At 43.4% G+C, this 21,724-nt stretch overlaps 1 protein-coding gene across 1 annotated transcript; it reads right to left on the reverse strand.

Annotated features, from left to right (window-relative positions):
* Positions 1-890: 890 nt before the first annotated feature.
* LOC147794966 (twitchin-like) lies at positions 891-20,323 on the reverse strand. The gene is made up of 23 exons (XM_087132393.1): positions 20,169-20,323; positions 19,393-19,504; positions 18,159-18,331; positions 17,338-17,616; positions 15,854-16,144; positions 15,318-15,365; positions 14,888-14,941; positions 14,585-14,669; positions 14,086-14,286; positions 13,504-13,642; positions 12,286-12,485; positions 10,844-10,981; positions 10,300-10,420; positions 9,310-9,409; positions 6,916-7,033; positions 6,021-6,193; positions 5,650-5,686; positions 5,247-5,379; positions 4,487-4,670; positions 3,984-4,157; positions 3,357-3,656; positions 2,948-3,061; positions 891-2,526 (listed from the first exon to the last, which is right to left on the reverse strand). Exons 1-23 carry the CDS (start codon positions 20,290-20,292, stop codon positions 2,294-2,296), a joined length of 3,531 nt encoding a protein of 1,176 aa, XP_086988519.1. The 5' UTR covers positions 20,293-20,323; the 3' UTR covers positions 891-2,293.
* Between the last annotated feature and the right edge of the window lie 1,401 nt (positions 20,324-21,724).

The following is a 21,724-nucleotide window of genomic DNA, read 5'->3' on the forward strand; positions in this document are numbered from 1 at the left end:
ACCCATGGGATCAGATAGGGACTGGAAAATACGAATTCATTTTATGCCAACTTTTAAGGGTTTTTTCTCATCACCTGGAAACACTCAATCCAATTCTGGAGAAAAATGAGTCATTTCAGTTTCCAGGAAGCGCTCCCCTTTTCCCCAGCAACCGAAAATAAAATATATTATTCCCTTTGTGGTATTCATAAATGTTGCAAAATAATTCCTTACAATCATGCGACTGAGTCGCACCAGGGTACAAAATGGGACTTTTTCCCCTTATCTCTAAAACAGCTATAATAAAGGGTTACATTCCATTTTATTGCATCCTGTTCAAGTAAAGCGACCACCACGGATCCCCAACCCACCCTGCAGATTTTTGGGCCGAAGGCGGGACTTGAGCTGAGGACTTCGACCATTTCTAATATTTATCTCCTGAAACAACAATAAGAGCACCTCCAAGAGTTTGCAAGGCGTTGACCAATCACAGTGTGCGAAATGCATCGGTCCAATGAGCGTTTGGAAAGGGTAGACAGATTTCACGAACGGTTAGTGGACAACACGTTGCAAACTCTTGGAGGTGCACTGTTGTGAATCGCCCGTATTGGATCAAGGGGGATAAAAAGTGAAGGGGGGGACTACCTAAATTCAAAACCGGTTCTGGCGGCCCCAGGGAAAAGAAGTTTCGTGCCTTACCTCCGGACCAATGACACTTCTCAGTCGAGGTTTAAAATTTCAAATATATGAAGCATTATCTTTTCACTTGGTAATAATAACCTTCAACATTTTAGTGTCCCTCTTGTCTGTCTTTTCCTCCTTAATTTTACCAAACCTTAGACTATCATTGTACAAATTGAAATTTATGAAGATTGGAAGCGGGTACAAAAGTCAACTCGTGGCACAGTTGCTGTTTTTGTCACGTTTAAAAACTCAATCTTTATTACTGCCATAAATATTCAATTACTGCGGGACAGAAAACACTGCAGGGCTCTCTATTGATAAGTAGCACAAATTTTGGAAAAATGATATTCAAGTTTCTTCCCAACTGGAGGGCGCTATTTACAATCATGGGGTATGTGTGCTGTTGTTGAGGGCTTGCACCACCTTAAAAAGAGGATACAGTTTGATCAGACTGAAACTGCCCGGGAAGGCTGTACAAGAGTGCAAATATCACAAGATGCATGTACATGTAAAGATGTCATTGGTCAAAACACCATCTGGTGGCTCAGACAAGCCAATGGCAGGTTGGGTTTGATAAAAGATTTTTCATTCTGAAAAGAATGCCACAGTCCTTGTGAGTTGATTGTAAAAACTAGCCCCACTTTGTACCCAGTGCAGTTATTCAAACTGATCATTTCAACGGTTCAGTTCAACTTAATCCTGGAAGGCCAACACAATCCTTGTACACCAGAAATTTCAAGCTGTGCCTCATAAATTATACTTCAAACTGGCTTGCCTTTTTTCTTTCCTGTCTTGCAGAAAGTACCACATAGATGACAAATTCCAGTGTTAAAGTCCAGCTTCAGCCAGGCTACAGTCACATACAGCCTCTTGCAGACATGTCACAGCAATGCAGCTAACACACCACTATCTCAGTTCCACTCATCCACTTTTTTTCTAAAAAGGAAGTACTGCCCCTGCCTGTCTCTGAAAACTACTTTTCACTAGAGGAATCTATTTTTTAAGAAAGCTGGCATAATGTTACATACAGAGTTACCAACTGGCAAAGTTTAATTTTCGAGGTACAACAATACCAACTGTAGAGCTACGGTCTTGTAAGAATGATACCTAATTTGCACGAAGCACTAGCTGGGCAGAGGCCCTATAGTCACAAAGACCCACCAGAGGTTGCACTTGGAGAAAACAGCGCCCTTTAGTGCTCATTGCTTTGAGACACATGCCAATAAAACCCAGCTAATGTTCGCAAATAAGCAATTGCACAGCAGTGTTAAAAAGTGTACTTTTTTCTTAATCTCATTATTCCTTTAGCAGCTTAAGAGCAAAATGTTCCACAAATACATTAACATTCTTAGTTTTCATTTTTTTTTCCGAATCTGAAATCACAGATCAAACTGATCACGTTAAAAGAAAGACCTAACCCTCTTGCATAAGAAGAAAATACAGTAAAACAAGCCTGAAGAGTAAATGTGACACGAAAACAACACTTTGCAAAGCTTCTGGTGATTACAGTGTCCTGTAGAAAAATTATACAAGAAAGTTTGGTGTTACAGCCTTCATAATTAACAATTCTCACACTCCATGGCAACGAAAAAGTAGTCCAAGACAAACTTTTCTAAGTGCTGTTTTCTTTTTACTCCACAGACTTCAAAATCTCTTCGATGTTTACAGGCTCGGCTTCTTCAAGGACAACTTGGAGCGAGGATGACGTCTGGCACTCTCCATGAGCGTTCTTGGCCTTGAAGGTGTAGAGACCTGAGTCGGTGGACAGGGCCATGGGGATTTCCAGACAGTACTCGTTGGTCTCAGCCGAGATGGCAAAGCGGCCTCCGTCCTCTAGAGCCCGGTCATCCTTGAGCCAGATGACTGTGCGGGGACAACATGAGGAAAGAGGGAAGAGAATTACAATAACAAAGTGACACACTTGCTGCGAGCGGAAAGAGAGAGAGGTTCTTACAAGTCTTCTGATTCCCAATGCAAACAAAAAAATGTTTAAAGAACAGTGGCAAAGGCATGTATTTGCCACTGTCCATATCCAACCTGTCTATTATGACTAGACTTGATGACTAGCTTAGAATTTACTGAAGGCCGGATTTAAAATGGACTTGTAATGAGCCAGATTTCACGGTGAGGTGCTAGAACCCAACTCTCACTAAATAGGCTCTAGACTTAGGCATTTTCAGGTTGCCAACAAAGTTTACTGGCCTTTATTGCTAGGTAATACTTTAGGCCCTCTACATGCAAGGAGATTTTACTCTTACTGAGCATAATAGGGATGAGTCTTTACCTTCGTCAGCTGCTTCTAACAGTTTGCAGTAAAACTTGGCACTCATTCCTTCTTCGACACTGACGGACTGAGGCTGGACCACCATGATGGGACCCTTGTAGCCCTCCGGTACAGCTGGAGCAAAAATGAAAAGCAAAGCAAGTTTGGATGCCACATTGATATAATGCAAAAAAGACATATTCAACTGCATAAGCTGACTTGATGTCCAGCCAAGCAATTCACTTTGTGAGCCAACTAATAGTGGCTAAGCAGCCAGCCTCCTTACAAGCCCCTCAAGAAATTGGGGGGGATGGAAAGACAACCTGCTGGCCAGCCTTCTAGCTGGTCCACCATTCAACCTACAACCAATTCATCAGCCAACAAGCACCGGCCAATCCATCCCTAGCCGGTCTATGCTCTAAAAACTCACCAGGTGCCTCCTCTCCCCTTTCTGGTGCTTCTTCCACCTGGGCGGCATCCTCTAGGACCACACCTCCCTCCTCAACCACACCTGCCTCTTCCACCACACCTGACTCCTCGACCATGGCAATGTCTTCCCTCTTGGCCCCTCCCAAGTCAACATCTATGGCCTCTCTGACACCGACCTCAATCTGGGCCTGGCTCTCCTCGCCCCTGGTGGCATCAGAGGAGCTGGTCTGGGCAACTTGAACTTCTTCCCGTCTTTCTCTGCGCGTTTCTCTGCGCATGTGCACTCCACCTTCTTCCGATTCTGAGCCAGAAAAAAAATCTTTCCAGTTTTGTTCAAAGTAACAGAACTTCCAATTGGTCAAAGCCCTGTGAACAGCAGACCTATTTCACCTGCTAGGCTCTGACTAATTAAATGGTGCTTGCAAACTATGAAAACAGATGCCTTCAGCTTTTATAAAGCATCATCTTGGTCAAAGGATGTCTTATATTGAAACTGAAAATAGTTCTAATGGTACTGTCTCTTCATAAACATTTAAGGTGAGCAACAAATTTAAACTGGACTTTGATGGGGGAGTGTTTCATGAAGCAATTAGCTTTGACTGGAAGTCTCTGTTTCTTGTCTCCTGACCTGTGATCTCTTCAGAGACGCTCTCTTTCTTCTGTCGGTACTCCCGGAAGCCTTGCTGGATGGTCCGAGCCGCCGCGGATGTGTCTTCCTCCGTCATATCCTCACGTCGCTTGGACCGTCGGGTGGTGGCACTGTACTCCTGACTAGAGACCTTTTGGCCACGCCTGGATCGGTCTGCAAAAAAATGACAGCCTCTTGCCAGTTGTTTTGAAGAGATTTCGAATAGATTGATGGGAATAGCTAGGTTATTGAAGCCCGGTTTAAACAAGGAGAAGTGTTGAAATGTTGAATCAGAGAGTGGAGCAGAGGTCCTAGGACTACAAGGGTGGCAATATCTTTACATTGAGTGGGTAGGTTTGTTTCAAATATTTTCCTCACCTATCCTGGATGAAATTACAAAGCACAATCACGAAATCTGGGCACAGGTCATGGGAGTTTGCTGTGTTGACTCCATACCGACCACATTGTGACCAACTCTTGTGTGCTTGCAGATTATTGTTTACCTTCCACACTGATTATACATTCCGTTTCGTCAGTTCCCATGCAGTTCTCGGCAATGCAGGCAAATCGGCCGCTGGTCTCTGGAGTGACCCGGTCAATCTCTAGTACCGCCATGCGGTAGGAGTACTCCTGCTTGAAGTCCGGGTGTGCCTTAGGGATGACTTCGCCATTCAGCATCCACGTAACCTGGCAAGAAAGAAGATGCAAAATAAGCTGTCATTCTGTGAACATGCTCTCGTTATGTGACAAAGGCATCACAGTCCAATTCCTTTCCCACAACATTGTACGCTGAGTTACCCTGGCGTGAGGGACTTCCTTGGGTTCTGGGTAACCCAGGTTAAAAGGATAGGTAAGTGACTACCTGGGTTAAGAGTAACCGAGAGGAGTATCAGACTCTTTAGGTTCTGGTTAACCAAGACAGTTGAGGGACAAAACCAGGTTTTGGATGACCCTGGCTTGAGGGACAGCCTTAGGCTCTATGTGAGCCTGGCAAGAGGTGTTCATAAGCTGTCAGGTGACAGAGAAAAATAGCTCGGGGAAACTAGGGAAAGAGAGACAGATGGTTGTGAATAACCTAGAGGAAGAGGGACCACCTTGCATGTTGGGTAACCCAAGCTACAGAGTCTGAGGGGTATATGTTAGGCTTTTGCTAACCCTGATAAGACGTTGTGGTGTTGGAATCTTGCATTCTCTGGCTAAAAAGCCAGGTGAGGGAATACCTTGGGTTTTAGATAACTCAGGCTAGAGGGCAGGGGGTTCTACCTTAGGTTCTGGGTAACCAGAGGCAATGCAGCTGAGCCGGACGCTGGATCCCTCCTGGATGGTCCGTGGCCGCAGGCGGAATGTGAAGGCCGGTTTGGAGTCGGGACGAGGTGGGGGTAGCTGCTCTACAGGTCTGCGACAAAACGAAAATAAGACTCACAGGTTGAGAGAGGTAAAGTGTGGCGTTAAGTACCTTGCTCAGGACACCAGCACTGCCTGTCCATGGTAGGATTAAGAACCCAGGATCTTTGCCTGAATCGAAAATGTTTAAATTGCTGACTCTGATTTCTAAGCTTCAACACTACACTGCAACCCTAAAATTCCTCTCCCTCATATTTGCAAGTCTAATCAAAACTGCAGATTTTACAACAAAGCAAGTTTTTATGGATTTATTTTTCCTTACCTTCTCTTCTTTTCTTCACGTCTCTTCATTGGATCAGCTACAAACAAATTTTTGAAAAAAAAAAAAAAAATACGTCAATCACAAATGGCAAAAATTCAATATGCTCAATAATTTCTTTCTATACTGTAATAAAAAATACTGAAAAGAATTACAGAGTGGTTTATGTCAGGCCTCTTTGAGAAACTTGGTATTGTGGACCGCTCTACAAGAGGCAATGTGGTCATCTTTGACTGTGTTCTAATCCAGCAGCTATGGCTTGTAATAACACGTGCCTATGGGAGCAAATAGCCAGCAGCTATTGCCACTTCCTACAGACTTTGTGTTGCTCTCAGCCATATAGCCAGTTATAACGCGGTTGCCACCCTACTCACGCTCGACAGTGAGATGCGACTCTTTGATCAGTTCACCATAGGAGTTGACCGCCTTGACCATATACTGGCCAGCTTCCTCTAGCTGGCAACGTCCAATGACCAAGGAGTAGTTGACGTCATCGTATTTGGACTTGTACTTCAAGCTCTGCTTCAGTTCTTTGTCGTCTTTCCACCTTAAAAAAGACCACCACATGTGTCATGCAGAGTGAAACTCAACATCACTATTAAAATGTCATGGATCTGCAGTTGTTTAGTCTACCTGAAAAACAAACCCAACCCTATGTGTCGCGTAGAGTGAAACTCCATACCATCTGAGTAAAATCAAAGCTCTGCAACACTTATCATGAGGTCAAAAAACTCCCTAATTGAACATAAAAAACTGTCAAGACTTGAATCCCTGAGTTCTTTCATACAATGTCACGGAGCTGCTTAGTACATGATTTGATGCCAACAGAGGCTCCAAGTATTTCATGGAGACCACAAGCAGAAAGCGCAGCCAAAGGCATGCTGACCTTGGAGGAAAAACTTACTTCAACTTAGTGGCATAACAATAGAAATCTCTATGCACGCACACCACACCAACAACCGCCTTCAAATAGTGCTTGAAGGTATCAGAGTTTTCTGCTAAAGTTAGCACAACTTTTCTATTAACTGTTAAGCAGCTCTGTGAAATTGGCCCAGGCTAGATTCGAACCCAGGACCCACCCTTTAAAAGAGCAGATATTTGCCAGGCTTGGCTTTAGGGTTTGAATCTCAATAGAATGCACTACCATTTAACGCTTTCCTGTTACAGTAATCAATCACTGACTTCAAAACCCTTCACTGAATTCCGTACAGATGTGACACACAACCAAATCTGTATTCTTTTTGGGGGGCGGAAAGCCGGCCGACTCACCAAGTTACAACAGGCTCTGAGGGCGCTGCAATGACACATTTGAACGTGGCATCGCGATCCTCCATTGCAAAGGTGTCGATGGGTCGGTGAACAAAGCGGGGGCGTGCCTCCTTGCGCGCTAAACAAAATGAACATCGGCCAAACGATAACACTTTATACCAAAATACTAACACAGGGACAAAATCAATGATCAATGATCGTCGATACCAAGCAAGTGACTCGCAGTGCACGGTGAAATTGTCAGAATGGAACACCGACTTTAATGAAGTAGGCTAGCCTATATCCTTGGACAAAAAACTGCTTCTACTATACATCTATTGAATAGCCAATGGCAGGACAATTATGTCTTTTCAGAAAAACAAAGTTTTACAATAGTACAGGAAAAAATGAAATCATGACCAGTCAGTGTTTGGTTATCAATCCTCCGGGTCTCCACCATGCCCGTGGTCAACAGCCTCAAGTTGCAAAATCTCTTCTTGAGTATATTCTGGTTCGAACTGACAAGGCAATATTTCTTGTGCCTCATCAGCTCCTTCAATGTCACTTTCTTTGACAAATGAATAAGATGAATATGACAACTGATCACTGGAATTCAACACTGGAATTACAGTCGCTTGAGTCTGACATGATTGCACACGCTAACGCTACTACATTACGTACATGTCGACGCGTCATTGCGTAACAGTAAACGGTTGCCGGATAAAGGACTTCGTCCTATGACGTCACAATTCTTAGGAATTTCTTAAAAGAAACTTTCTGTACCCAGCGGCTGTCGTTTAGCTTTTACTCCCAGAAGGGGCTGAAATAGGGTCGTGAAAACTACAATTTTTAACATAGTTCTGAGCATTTTGAAATTATGCAGATGTGTTTTCTTGTTATATATATGTTTGTTTTATGTGTTCATGCACGTTTTACAAGAAATCTTCCACGCACGGACCATCCCCTTTAAGAATGAATGCGAGTCCAAGGTCTTCAAGAACGGATGTGAGTCCAAGGTCTTCAAGAATGGATGTGAGTCGAATTCCAAGGTCTTCAAGAATGGATGTGAGTCGAAGTCCAAGGTCTTCAAGAATGGATGTGAGTCGAAGTCCAAGGCCTTCAAGAATGGATGTGAGTCGAAGTCCAAGGCCTTCAAGAATGGATGTGAGTCTAAGTCCAAGGCCTTCAAGAATGGATGTGAGTCTAAGTCCAAGGTCTTCAAGAATGGATGTGAGTCGAAGTCCAAGGTCTTCAAGAACGGATGTGAGTCGAAGTCCAAGGCCTTCAAGAATGGATGTGAGTCAAAGTCCAAGGTCTTCAAGAATGGATGTGAGTCGAGGTCCAAGGCCTTCAAGAATGGATGTGAGTCAAAGTCGAAGGTCTTCAAGAATGGATGTGAGTCTAAGTCCAAGGTCTTCAAGAACGGATGTGAGTCGAAGTCCAAGGTCTTCAAGAACGGATGTGAGTCGAAGTCCAAGGTCTTCAAGAATGGATGTGAGTCGAAGTCCAAGGTCTTCAAGAATGGATGTGAGTCGAAGTCCAAGGCCTTCAAGAATGTCGACATTTCATTGCATTCCTATACTGTCTCACTTTACCACAGTGAAAGGAATAAAGGATATTTGCCTGTCTTCAGTGCATACCCAAATTGAGATGTGACCTAGGCCATTTGGCAACAGCCTACCTTTGTGAACTAATTCATGCCAAAACTAATGTATGCTCCTTACGATCAACCTTCTCAGGTGTGGTCTGCTTACAACAGCCACTCAGTAAAACAAAATATTACGGCGACTGATCTTTTTCAGTGGATGCCTCTCGTGTATGGAATGCCCTTCCAAAGGCAGTTTGATCCGCTGGGAGTTTAAATTGTTTAAAAGCAGCTTAAAAACTCACCTCTTCCAGAATTACTTTTCAGCAATATAGTCCAATTTTGCTATTAGGAAGTCTTTTTATTTTATTTGGTTGTAATTGTGCAGTTCGAAAGTCTTGAATTTCTTATGTAGCAGCTTGTAGCCTGTTTATGATGTTGTAATTGTCATTCTTTTAAATTTGTTTTAATGGTATTTAGTTTACAACGCTTTGTGATGTCGTTGACATGGAAAACGTTTTTTAAGTAATTCCTATTATTATTATTTGGGAGCAGCAATACGCATGCATAGTCAGCCCTATCAGCGCAGCCACGTGCCAACTCACATTGCCATTTGATATACCTAACGAACTCCCCGTCGACAATCTCCTTGTACTAGAAATTTTGTATTTAGACTTTATGGAAACTTTGACCCCCAGCATAATAACAGTGGTTCAACTCTACCAATCTCCATCCTGTAAAATCCTCAGAAAACCTCTTGCTGGATTGCAAAGGATCTGGGACGTTAAGGCGGTCATCACTGAGGCCATGGAGATGCAACTTAGACTTACACATTGCAACTTCAATGATGAAGTCGCCCTCAAGTGGTCTACGTCGGCGGTGGGTGCTGGTGTTGGATAGCCGACCAATTCCGATAGTCTGGGTACCGACCTTTGGAAAAGAGCACACAAAATAAAGGAATTGGCCATTGTTTTTTTAACCATTTGCTGCCGAGTGGATTTTTCTTGAGCAAGACAAGATGCCGGGTCCTTTTTAAGATTTTCCGTTTTCAAAATTCTTCAAAAATTCATCATTTCATTTAATGACCATTTATACCCAGATAAAGGACTCTTTGGGCACTACTCTAAAGCTGACAGGTAAATTCATTGACTCCTGAATATTTCAGCCAGGCCTGCAGCCTTGGAAAAAGAGCCCAGATTGTGCGGTGTTACGTAAGATTCTTTTGTTCCCGAAACCAGCACATTGCACTGCTGACCTCTTTTCAATACGGGCCAGATTAGAATGCAGCAGTGCTGTATGGCTCATCGCTGTGGTGGTGGAGAGTTTTGTCCCCGGTGGTAATCCGCTCGCTCCAAATGCCTCAAACCATGGTATACTGTTTCAAAACAAGGCTGGATTATCTCCACTATTGAGGGCGAAAAAATGCTGGTAATGCCCAGCAGCTCAGTCTTTTGTGCCGAGCACAGTCTTTTGCTATAAAGCCCAACTCTTTTGTCCCAGTTCCGAGCTCCCCGCCTCTGTATATAAAGCCTGTGTACTCAAAAACGGGTCGCCTGGCAGGAAGTGGTTAAAATACGATTTGAGATTCATTTCAATCTAATAGATAGATAGGCCATTTCCAAAGTACAGATTTAGTTCAGGTTCCAGCTTCCAGATTCATTTCAGACCTTGATGAATTGATGGGCTAATTTTCACAATATGGATTCAGCTTTCTTTTTTGGCTTTTGTAATCACAGCAGCTACAGAAAGCCCTGGCTTGTTCTCAAAGAGTTCAGAGATTGGTGCCAAGACGAACCTGCAGTGCTCCCCTTTAAACTTACCAACCATCCAGGTCTCTCCGTCAGCATCTTGTGTCGGTCAGTAGAGATGCGGTTCCGGGACCACTTGCTTGGTTCCTTCAGCCACGGGTGCTCCAAAGCCTCATAGGCAGGCATCCGCTGCCTAAAGTAAAGACAAACATGGCAAAATGAGCAAACAAGTGACTTCTGACCAAAGGGGATGCCTAAGGCTTGTGACTCCTGATCAAAGAAGGGAAGGTTTGAAGCCACGAGCCAGTTATATATTGTGCCCTGACGCAAGCCATTTTACGGCAGTTCTGAATATAAATGGGTTTCTAGTGACAAATTGACGCAACTACATGCAACATGTCATTTACCTTGTTGCCCCAAACAATGACTTTCAGAAAAATGAAGAAGTGGGTCTAGATGGGGTATGAAAAAAAATTAATTATTTGGTAGCAGAAGAAATTTATTTTTAAAAGTTTGATGTAATTAAGCTTTACATAACTAAACAGTTCCAAAGACATTCTGTCGCAATCAATTCCTTCTTTAAAAATTTAATTTGAGGAAAATGGGTGTGACTCACTCTGTGTCAAGTATGAGCAGCTTGCTGATGAAATCCTTGGCTTCGTCCGAGATGCCGCGGAACGCCCCTTGGTCAAACTCCCAACGTCCCCGTCGGATCTTGTCTGGGTCGTGGTTGAATGGGTGTATACCGCTAAGTCTGGGAGCCAAAAAATTACACAATCGATCAGGAGCTTAGGAAAGTGCCAAATCTGTAAGAAAAGTTAACTTCCACAAAACGTTTCGGGGGCCTTAATTGGAAGGATGAGTCAAGAATTATTGCGTGCTCTCCTGCATAGGGTGTTGTCTTAAGGATGCCAACAGGGATTCATAAATACCTGAGACAGTTTTTCTATTCCTATTGGTCGAACATTTGATAATGCCTGCCCGAAAAGTTGGTAATGCCCGCTGCGTATATCCCGTGCTGGCACATGGATACGAGACAGTTTAATCGGGTCTGATTGGTCAGGAGTCTGTGTGTACACGACACGCCACGCACATGCCAAGTTCATTGAAGGGAGTCTATGGGACAACTTTCAAATGGAATATACCATAAAACAGATGGGGGTGTTCGAGAAAATGAAAGTGAAGTTTTAGAACAAAATTGTTAGAAATCCATCATTTTGACTTCTTTTGACTCTCTGAATATTGAAAAAGGTATTCGTGAATGGGAATAAATATGTGCTTAGTCAGTCTTAAACTAATGTTTAAGACCTTGCCCAGGGGAACAAATGCTGATAATGCCCTAGCTTTGGCTCAGACATTAATCACGTCCGTTCTCTTGAGCTGGTCTTAAATGCATGTTCAAGACTGGTCAAGCACACATTTATCTCCCTTACTAACATAATGCATTATTTTAGCAACAGCCACGTTATAAGTTCAGGTAAATTTTAATCAAATCAACTTTTTTGGAGTGATTTCTGTAGGCTGTTGCAAACATTTGCAGAATGGATGACTTTGCTCAACACGTTGACTGAGCAATCCCTGGCCACAATGCACACTTAGATTAATGGCTTCTGGTTTTTGCACTCCATGAGTGAATTCACAAATAGCTTGAAACCCCCACCAACACTAGGTTTGATAGCTCAGTAGGTAGGGTAGTGGCACAGTGTTCCAAACGGTAGCAGGTTGAAATTGTACTCTACTACAATTTCCCGGCTCTGCATGGTACTGGTTTTGAACCCTTCCAGTTTCGTATCAAAATTAACTTGAAATGTCGGAGGACAGAATATAACCAGGGAGATACCTTCTCGTTTGTGGCACGATGCTCAAGCACATGTTAAGCACATTCATACATAGGGCATACATGCAATTTAGCATGTCGCAACTCCCTATGGGTCTGAGACAACCTATGCACAAGTGTGGTATTGTGGCAGTGACAGGATCTCAGTCTAGCCGTTAGTCTATATTCAAGCTGACAATGACAGCTAGCACTATAAGGACCATTAGGCTCAGTCCACTCACAGCATGTAGACAATAACTCCCACTGTCCACATATCTGTGGAGAAGCCCACCGGGTTGCCGTTGATCAGCTCAGGTGACGAGTACTCCGATGACCCTGAGACAACCTTGACCCTCTCCTCAGGGTCCAGCTTGGTGGCCATGCCCAGGTCAATGATGCGGATGTTGTTGCTCTTCTTGGTCTCGTACAGGATGCTCTGGGGCTGTGGGAAGTGTAAAACACAAGACCAAAAGTATTTGGGGAGATGACTTTGGTGGTTGAAATAAGGCTGGAGCATCATCCTTGGGACTAAGCCTGATGAGGTCTCAATCTGCAATGGGGGGCCTACCTCAAGGTCTCAATCTTTTACCAACATTAAAGTCTCATTTTCAGGTCTAACCTTTTGGAATGTCATTCAGTGGCCTACCTTGAGGTGTTAACCTTGGACTTCCATAAACGTATCATTCTGGGACCTATTCATGGATCTCATTCTGGTGCCTAAATTAACCGCTTCCTGCCGGGGACTCCGGATCCGGACACGTATGCTTTATAAGTGTGGCCAGGGTCTCCGAACTTGGACAAAGGGAACAGGGCCTTGTAACAAAAGACCGTACTCGGAACAAAAGACCAGGCTGATGGGCATTACCAACATTTTTTCACTCTCAAAAGTGGAGATAATTCTGCCTTGTTTTGAAACAGTATACCATACCTGGCTGAAATACTCAGGTGTCAATAGATTTTGTCTGTCTGGCTGGAGTGGACACCAGAAATGCCTTTACGCGCTTGTAAGTGTCCAGTAAATGAAGAAAATGATAAATATCCTGCCCCAGCATCATCAACATTGATAAATGCCCTGACAGGAAGTGGTTAAGGTCTTAGTCTTGGACCTGGAGCTCATTCCAGTGCATACCCTCAGGCTTCATTCTGGGCCAACTTTGAGACCTCATTTTGAGGCTTACCTTGAGGTCTCATTCTGTACCTACCTTGGGGTTTCAGCTTGTGACCTTCTTTAAGGTCTCATTCAGGGGCCTACCCTGAGACCACATTTTAGGACCCACCTTAAGGTCTCACTCTATGACCTACACTGTGGTGTCAGTATAGGGCCTACCTTGAGGTCCAAGTGCATGTAGTTCCTGAGGTGCTTCAGGTCTCACTTTGTAACCAACACTGTGGTCTCAGTCTAGGGTCTACCTTCAGGTCTCACTCTGTGACCTACATTGTGATTTCAGTCTAGGGCCTACCTTGAGGTCCAGGTGCATGTAGTTCCTGAGGTGTAGGTAATTGAGTCCTTCGCAGACCTGTCTGGTCAGACGGGCAACCTCCTCTTCGGTCAGATGCTCCCAGTCCTTGAAGCGGTCAAAGGGATCACCTCCACTCAAACTGCAGCCAGAGGAAAAAAACTTCGTCAGACTGTGAAGGTTGTATGTGACCAGCTTTAATACAGTCAAACCCTTGGTGAAAGACTCCAAAACAGATTCACTCTTCTTTGACCAACAAGGGCACAATATTACGTCAGCATGCAAATTTGTTAAGCACAGAAAATACTTGTTTCACAAAAACAAGTTACCAGCCAAATTGCCATGTAAATTACCAGCAACTTGTTCTCTTTTTTTTAAGCTTAGCATGTGAAATTGCTAAACAATACTTTTGGATTCTCTAACTCTGTGAAACAATAGGCCCAGATCCTTTACAGAAAAGCTAAAAATTTGGATTAAATTTGATAAAGCTACGTTTAGTGTGACAACTTTTTCAAAAATCTCCAAACTTTTTGTGGTTTACAGAGTGTGATGTCAATAGTGTACTGGGTTGAGTATTCCACTTACAAGTCCAGGATCATGACCATCTGGTCATCTGTCTCATAGGCATCGTGCAGTTGCAGCAGTCGCGGGTGTTGCAGGGCACTCATGGTGTTCATCTCTTGCTTGATGTGAGCCTTGTCAGCCGGCTCCGTTGAGACAAACTTGGCAGCGTAGTTGCGGCCAGTGGGCTTCTCCACAGCTCGGCGGACCACACCGTATTCACCACTATGATAATAATAAAATTAATAAAACATAAATAAAGCCGTAAATAGTAATATATTGACTGGTCAATATATGTCCAGTCAATGTATGACCAATCAATATTGACCAGTCAATATATGAGATAGGATAATCCCCAGACAAAATAGAAATGCAAAATATCTATACTTCTATGTTAGTTTTCAAATCTTTTTGCAATATCCATTCACCATTGCAAAGTGCAGGGGAATTCCATTCATTATAAAGAAAAAGCACCGAGGCCCAAAAAAACTGACCAGGAGTTTTCTGCTGTAAAAAACCTCACCTTCCAAGCTCTTCCCCAAACTCATAGCGGTCGCTAGGTGACGTCTTACGCAATTTGACTTTCTTCGGTGAAAAACCTTCCTCAACTAGAGAAAAGAAAAATAGTTATTGAAATTAGCATTTCAGGTTTTTGCAATAATGCCTTTTTTGGAGTGGAGAGAACATCCTTTCACAGTGGAGAAGACACTGAACCTGGCTTATCTCCAATATCATTCCCACAAGTTTAACACATTTTGCAGCACAACATTTAAATTAAGACGAGGGTGACTTGAGATTTTCACAAATTGATCATTGTGGAACTTACCAATCATATCATAATCATGGACTCTAGGAAGTCTTGGTCTTTCAGGGCGGGCAACTGGTTGACAAAAGCAAAGATGAATGAAACAACAAAGTGAACACAATTTCATTTGGAAGAGACACCAACAATTGCGCAGTCTGTCTGCAGTCATGCAATTAGGATGAATTCTATTGCATCCTTACTCAAGGACCCATGTAATGATGTCCTTCACTATGCATCCATAACGCAACTTCAAGCTTAACTGAAAAAGTGGTTTGAAGGCACACTTCCTAAATTTACCAAAGGCATGAACCCCTTTGTTACCATGGACGTCTTTCAAGATTTGCCAAACTGGAAACACAACCACTGATTTTCAAGACAGTTCAAACATATGCATTTTGAGAATTCAAATCAAAACTTTCTTCACAAAATGAAAATTGGACAAAAATCTCACCTGATTCCTCCGTTGCCATGGAAGCCCTTCGGATAGGCTTCTCTGGTTCTTAAGGAAAAGCAAGCACAACAAAGGAATTTGTCAGTCCATAATACACATCCACTTTTCTTCCTGAGAACAACAATCAAAGAATTTCTGCCATTTGCCAAACAATTTTCTTTTCCTGTTTTATATATATATAAATATCAGGCAAGCACCATGAATGTCCTATAGAAAATCTGGAATCGCAATGCCCTCGATCAAGCACACAGAGCTCACCAAAGCCCCCAGGGGCAATGTTATTATGTAACTTTGATGCTAATACAAAGAACTCCTTGCCACCAATTCATTTGTGGCAACAATAGTTGCAATGGCACGTGAGCCAACTATCACCTTTATATTTGGCATGATAAGATGGCTGCTTCACTCAATACTACAGCACTGGGAGTCCAGACTTTTTAGTATGATGTCCATGGTGAACGCCTCCTCAAAAGAACTTTTGGCCTCTACAGTTTAACAATAGCTTGGAAGCACCAAAGTTGGTATTGCGCTCGTACCAGGTATAGCAATCTTGTGCGTGACCTCGGCCGGTTTGCTGGAGCCGGTGATATTCTCGGCCCGCACACGGAATCGGTACTCCCGGTTGGGTGTCAGCATGGACAACACGTGGTTGGTCTGGCCTGAGGTGTAGCCGGCCCGGCTCCATGACTCCAGGCCAAACTCCCGCTTCTCCAACACATAGGCATCAATGTGGCTACCCCCATCGTCAGCCGGAGGCTGCCAGCTCAGCTCAACACTCTCGTAGGTTACATCCTTGGCCTGGAGATCGATGGGTTCTCCAGGAACATCTGAGGCACCGAAGAATTAGAAAACTAACCATTTGCAGACAGAATTAGTTTGCAACAAACCAGAACCCAAACATGGTATTATTTCAAGTGGGAAATCCAGGCTTTTAAAAACAACCAGAGCTACTTTTCATAGTCAAGAGTCAAAATGTTTTAATGTTTAAATTTTAATTTATGTAAAGTAATGAGAGTAAAAGAAACAAAGCTGCTGAAAATGTTCTTCTTTTTTTCACGTTATGTACTATCTTGTGGTTTTTATACCTGTTGTGAAGATAGCCCTATGTGTAGTGATTTATTTTGCTTTTCAGTAATCTGCGGACCTGTCTTTATTTCTGTTTTGACACTTCCTTAATTTCTGAACAATAAATACATGTAAGAGGGTTACCACAAATGTTGACCCTTGAGAGCTACTTGTACAAGATCTGTTACATTTCTTACTGTACTTTTATTTTTGCTACACTCTAAGGCCCTGCAATGGAGCAATATTTGCTTTGGCCATGTACAGAGGCCAAGTTGTAGACACAGTCATCTCCATGGATATGTGTGTGTATGTGAGTGTGTAAACGCCTTCAATCGTGGACCTATAACAATAGGGGACAATAGGGTCCACGGTTGCTGAAGAGTCCACGGTTGGAAAATGTGTACAAAACATATGGGAGGTCTTCCGAAAAAGTATGAACAAAAGAGGAACAATAGGGAGTCCACGATTGAAGACATTTACACACTTGGGTGTGTGTGCGCAAAATGAACAAGAAACCACACGGCCTAACCCATCATCTGCCCCTGTGAATACACAAAGCCAGAACATGTTGACAAGCTCTCTGTGAAACTGTCACAGAAAGTTGTTGGCAGTTTTCAAGTCTGACATGATGTGGTCAAGAAGAGTAGAAAATAGAATGATGATACAATTTTGCCACCAGGACGAAAAGAGGTTGCTCAAGCATGACTGCATCACATCATCGGTTGCTCCACGAAGTGATGTATACAATAGTTTTAATGCACCAGAAAGTGACGTACGGTCCATAGACATTAAATACATGATACATCAGTTTGTGTTGCAACCAATGACATATACACATTTAAAAGCAGAGATCTGGTAACTAACAGTGGAACCTTGGCTTGTTTTCAGAAGTGGAAATTGAGAAAAGGTCCATGCTTGACATCTTGCTCAAACTGGCACTACGCCGCATTCTTACCATTGACGTTGACATGGATAAAGGCAGAGTCACTCCCGACCTCGTTCTCGGCCGTCAGTTCATACTCCCCGCTGTCCTTGCGCTCGGCGTTAGCTATGGTCAGCACAGCGTGACGGTCTGTGTCCTCCACACCACGGCTGATCCGCCGGCCATCCAGCGTCCAGCTGGAGGTGGGCTTGGGGTAGCCCGTGACGGGGATCTTGAGCTTGATGGTCTCACCCTTGATGAAGCTGGCTGCCGTGTCGCGGAAGCGGGCTGGGAGCTTGATCTTCGGTGCAACTGCAAGAGAGATGCGATAAATTGAGTTGAGTCCATCACAAGTCCTGGAAAGTCCACCACTGGGCCTTCCGTGTGAATCCAAGTCACAAGCTATTCAAAAGATCTGCAACAATAACATCCTTTTGTCATTGCTAACGATAATATTCATTGATCTTTGAAAAGTTCTTATGACTTGTAAAGAAACTTCTGATGCACTCGACTACAGGAAGTTTGTCCCCAATACCATGACTTTTCAATGTCAATAATCTGTCAAATGTCTCCTTTTATAATGATCAACTTCAGCAAGAATGAAAATGAGACACAACTTGCTAGAACCGCTTTTGAGTTTAAGGCTGTTTCAACTTGGCACCTGTTGTGCATACAAAGACCATACTTTCGACAAAAATAGGTCGGGCGTGCTCAGCGTGGCCAAAGCCATGTGAGCGTGACATCTGTGCGCACAGCCATTGAATTCCAACCAAAGGGATGCCACTGCTACAAAAACAAATGAAACCTCTCGGAACTCGCACCGAGTGGATTATCACCAGTTTTATGGTTCTTACATTTGACGAGAAGCTGCGCACGGGTCACCTTCCGTCCCCCGGGGTTCCTAATCTCACAGGAGTACTCATCCACGTCATCGGGCTGGATGTTGCTGATTGTGAGCATCGCAGCATTACCGTCCACCTCTGGTTGGTACTTGTTGTTGGTGAACAGTTCACGTGACCCCTTGAACCTGTCACATGAAGTATAATCAAAGTCATTAATTGACAAAACTTTCCTCAATCTGATAATTTCTTTCAACTGACAAAAAACTTTCACTGAAACTGAAAATAATCATTTACATAAGAGGCCGGTTTCTCAGATTGAAAACCAACTCAAGCTTCACAGACAGATGTATTGGAACAGGTATATTAAACCCAGAGGTTTCAAATCCCCCAATGTGGGGTTTATTAAACGCGGGAGTTCAAAATCCCCCAACGACTGTTTAGCATGGATAAAACAAAGGGACAAAACAAGAAGAAATATTGGTTAAACTCTGCTCTTATTCACCACCCACTCCCCAGGCCAAACTTGGAACAGCCCTAAAGTGTATTTTTCGAAGTCCACAAAACTATTTTTCCCCAAAGTGTTTTCCATGATCTCCATGCTCAGCAACCCTGGTCCAGTGTTCATTCCACAACAGGTTGAATGTTTCCTTTTATAAACACCTCTTGCCGATTCTTTGTCCTGATTGGCTGCAATACAGTTAGGTGTAGTTCACTGATATAAGCCAGTACATGAACTTTACGTCAGCACCAAATGGACATGCGCCACTACATCGCACACACATAAGTTGCAGAAACTAATGCCTGGTCAGGCACTAGTATTCAAAAATACTGATGGATTACAGCACCCTCACATGAAGGGAACAGTTAACAGCAACTCAAAGAAGGGAAAATGAAAGTGCTCCTTTAATCATTAACTGGTTGTTAGTTGTATGGTTGAATTCAAACATTTCGGTTACAAATTCGCAGCAGTTTCTTATTTCACATTTTAGACAGAGATGTATTTATTATAAAATACATAATAATATCATATAACATAATGGACTGATGTGATTTAGTCACTAGCGCATCTCCTTGCCCCCCTCAGGCCTGCAGTGGGAAATAGGACTCTCTTCAGGTCACTCTAAGTCCCTTTGGGCTCAGACGTACATTAGTGCCCTCATTGCCAGTTCATATGTGTACACTATAACGATGGAAGACAGCGGACCTGGGGGGTGGGGAAGGGGGAGGGGAGGGGAGGCAATCTCACCATTTGACTTCTGGGTGCGGTTTGCCACTGAACTGGCACTCAAATGTGGCTGTTCTGCCCTCGTGGGCTGTGGTGTCCCTCAGGCCTTCCTCAAACTTAGGTCTGATTACCTCTGGAAAAGTTAACGGCCACAAAACGGAAATGCTTCAAACCCAGTCCTAAAAATTCTGAACTGCGTAATCGCTTACAGACATTTAGAGACATCTTCACTTATTTGTCACTGGTTCTCATGTAATTTTCAATAATAAAGGTACCATCGACTCCCAGTATTGCAAACATTTTCACTGGGTCCCATGGATTTCAGTATGAGAGTCAACTGTACTTGTAGTTTGGGGTACCAAAACAACACTGCTATGGTACTGTTGATGTTTTGAATATACTTAAAAATGTTGGGCTAAAATTTGAAATGGATGGGCTTCAATGTTTTGAGGTAGAAGCATTTCTGCCAACTCTTGTTCAGAAAATAGGTAAAAGTGCCAGTTATTTTAATATAAAGTAGATGTGTCCAATGGCCTTTCACTCAGTGATATGGGCAGGTATAAATCATGCAAAACAGTAAGCCATAACTTTGTTTTCAGTCACATGCATAAGTTTGGCTCGTATTAGCATTTGGAAATTTGGTGCCTTGTGATTCAAGACTCAATTTTGGAAGTACCCGGCATGTGAGTCTACAGTTGGCACAAAGCATCCACCATTATTTGAGGATTACTGAGTAATCCTTGCCAACATTTGGTAGTGGGTTTACGGCCCCTGTACATATATATCACTGAACTGACCATTAGGGTCCTTGACCAGCACTGAGTGGCTGCCGACGGCCGGCTCGCTGACCAGTCCAGCCTCATTGACAGCCGTCACCCGGAAATCGTACTCCCGATCCTCAATGAGGTTGGGGATGGTCATGGTCAGGTGGGCGACGGGACCACGGTTGACTTGCACCTGGAGATGACAAGCCAGATTCTTCAATGAAAACAGCCAGTGGTCATTTCACAACGCAGACTGCATAGTACCAAGCCATGCATGGTCACAGATAATATGAAAACTAAGCAATTTAAACAATGATCATCATGAGCACTAATGTTGCTCTTTTACAAAATGTCACAGAATTTCCATTATTATTACTCCTGCTCATCATGCCCATACGGCTATGTTTAGACCATCTTGGCTCATTGAGGAGTATGCTGTAATATATATTGCTATTTAACCCCTTCGCTACGGAGGACTGCTACTACCACACCGTTGTGTGAGGATTAGTACATACCACACATACAGTCTATTCACCATGCAGCTGCTGGTTCAATGGGGCCTGCTGCTGGACAAAGCCCTCCATTCAGGGCATACCACAAGCCAGCAGTCGCGGTCAAAAAATCCCACCATGAAGGGGGTTCAAGGTATGAACTACTCAATAAAATCATGAGAACCATCTCGAAACTCATGGGTACCCACTAACTAAACACTCCTTAACCACTTTGTGAAGGGGTGCCCAGAACCGAAGACATTGGCTTTATACGCAAAGCCGGGATACCCAAAATCGGACAAAAGAGTTTGGCCGTGTAACACATGACTGTACTCGGAACAAACGACATGGCTGCTGGGAATTGTCAACATTTTTCAGTTGTCAATAGCGGAGGAAATCTGTCAATGTTTGAATGATTATACCACTGTTTGTGGCATTCTGTGCGACCAGATTACCACCAGGGACAAAAGCGCTCCAGCACTTCAGGGATGACCATTAAAATACTGTTGCATGCTAATCTGGTCCGCATTTGAAAAGATGCCAGCAGCGCACTGGGACAGTTTCAAGAAAAAAAGAAAATTACATAACACTGCACAATCTGGGCTCTCTTTACAAGGCAGCAGGCCTGGCTGAAATACTTTGGCATCAAAAGATGTTGTCTGTCAGATTAGAGTAGCCACCAGACAGTCACTTGTGTGGGTGTAAACATCCAGTAAATTAAGTTTACACAATGAATTTTGGAAGAATTTTGAAAATGGAAAATCTAAAAATCCCCCAGGAATACGTCATGCAATTTCAAATTAAACTCGGCAGCATATGGCTAATTTCACAGGATAGGCCTGGGCTCATCATGTGCAAAGCTACCCAACCAATCTTGGTTCTGGGCAGCAGGCTATGAGATCGCAGCAGCAGCAATCCACCTAACTGGTGTGGTAGTGAAAAGCTTAGCCTGAGATATCACTGTGTCTGGGCACTCTGCGACCATATAAAGACCCAAATAGTATGCACTTTTTCCAGATAAGAATTGATCAAGCATATTCCAGGCAGTTCGTACAATCAAATGTCAGGCTGTATCATGCAATGTGTCCATTCCACGGC

This window comes from Acanthaster planci, unplaced genomic scaffold (genome assembly GCF_054643075.1).
Source record: "Acanthaster planci isolate LZ-2023a unplaced genomic scaffold, COTS_SCS Contig250, whole genome shotgun sequence".
NCBI classification, from domain to species: Eukaryota; Metazoa; Echinodermata; class Asteroidea; order Valvatida; family Acanthasteridae; genus Acanthaster; species Acanthaster planci.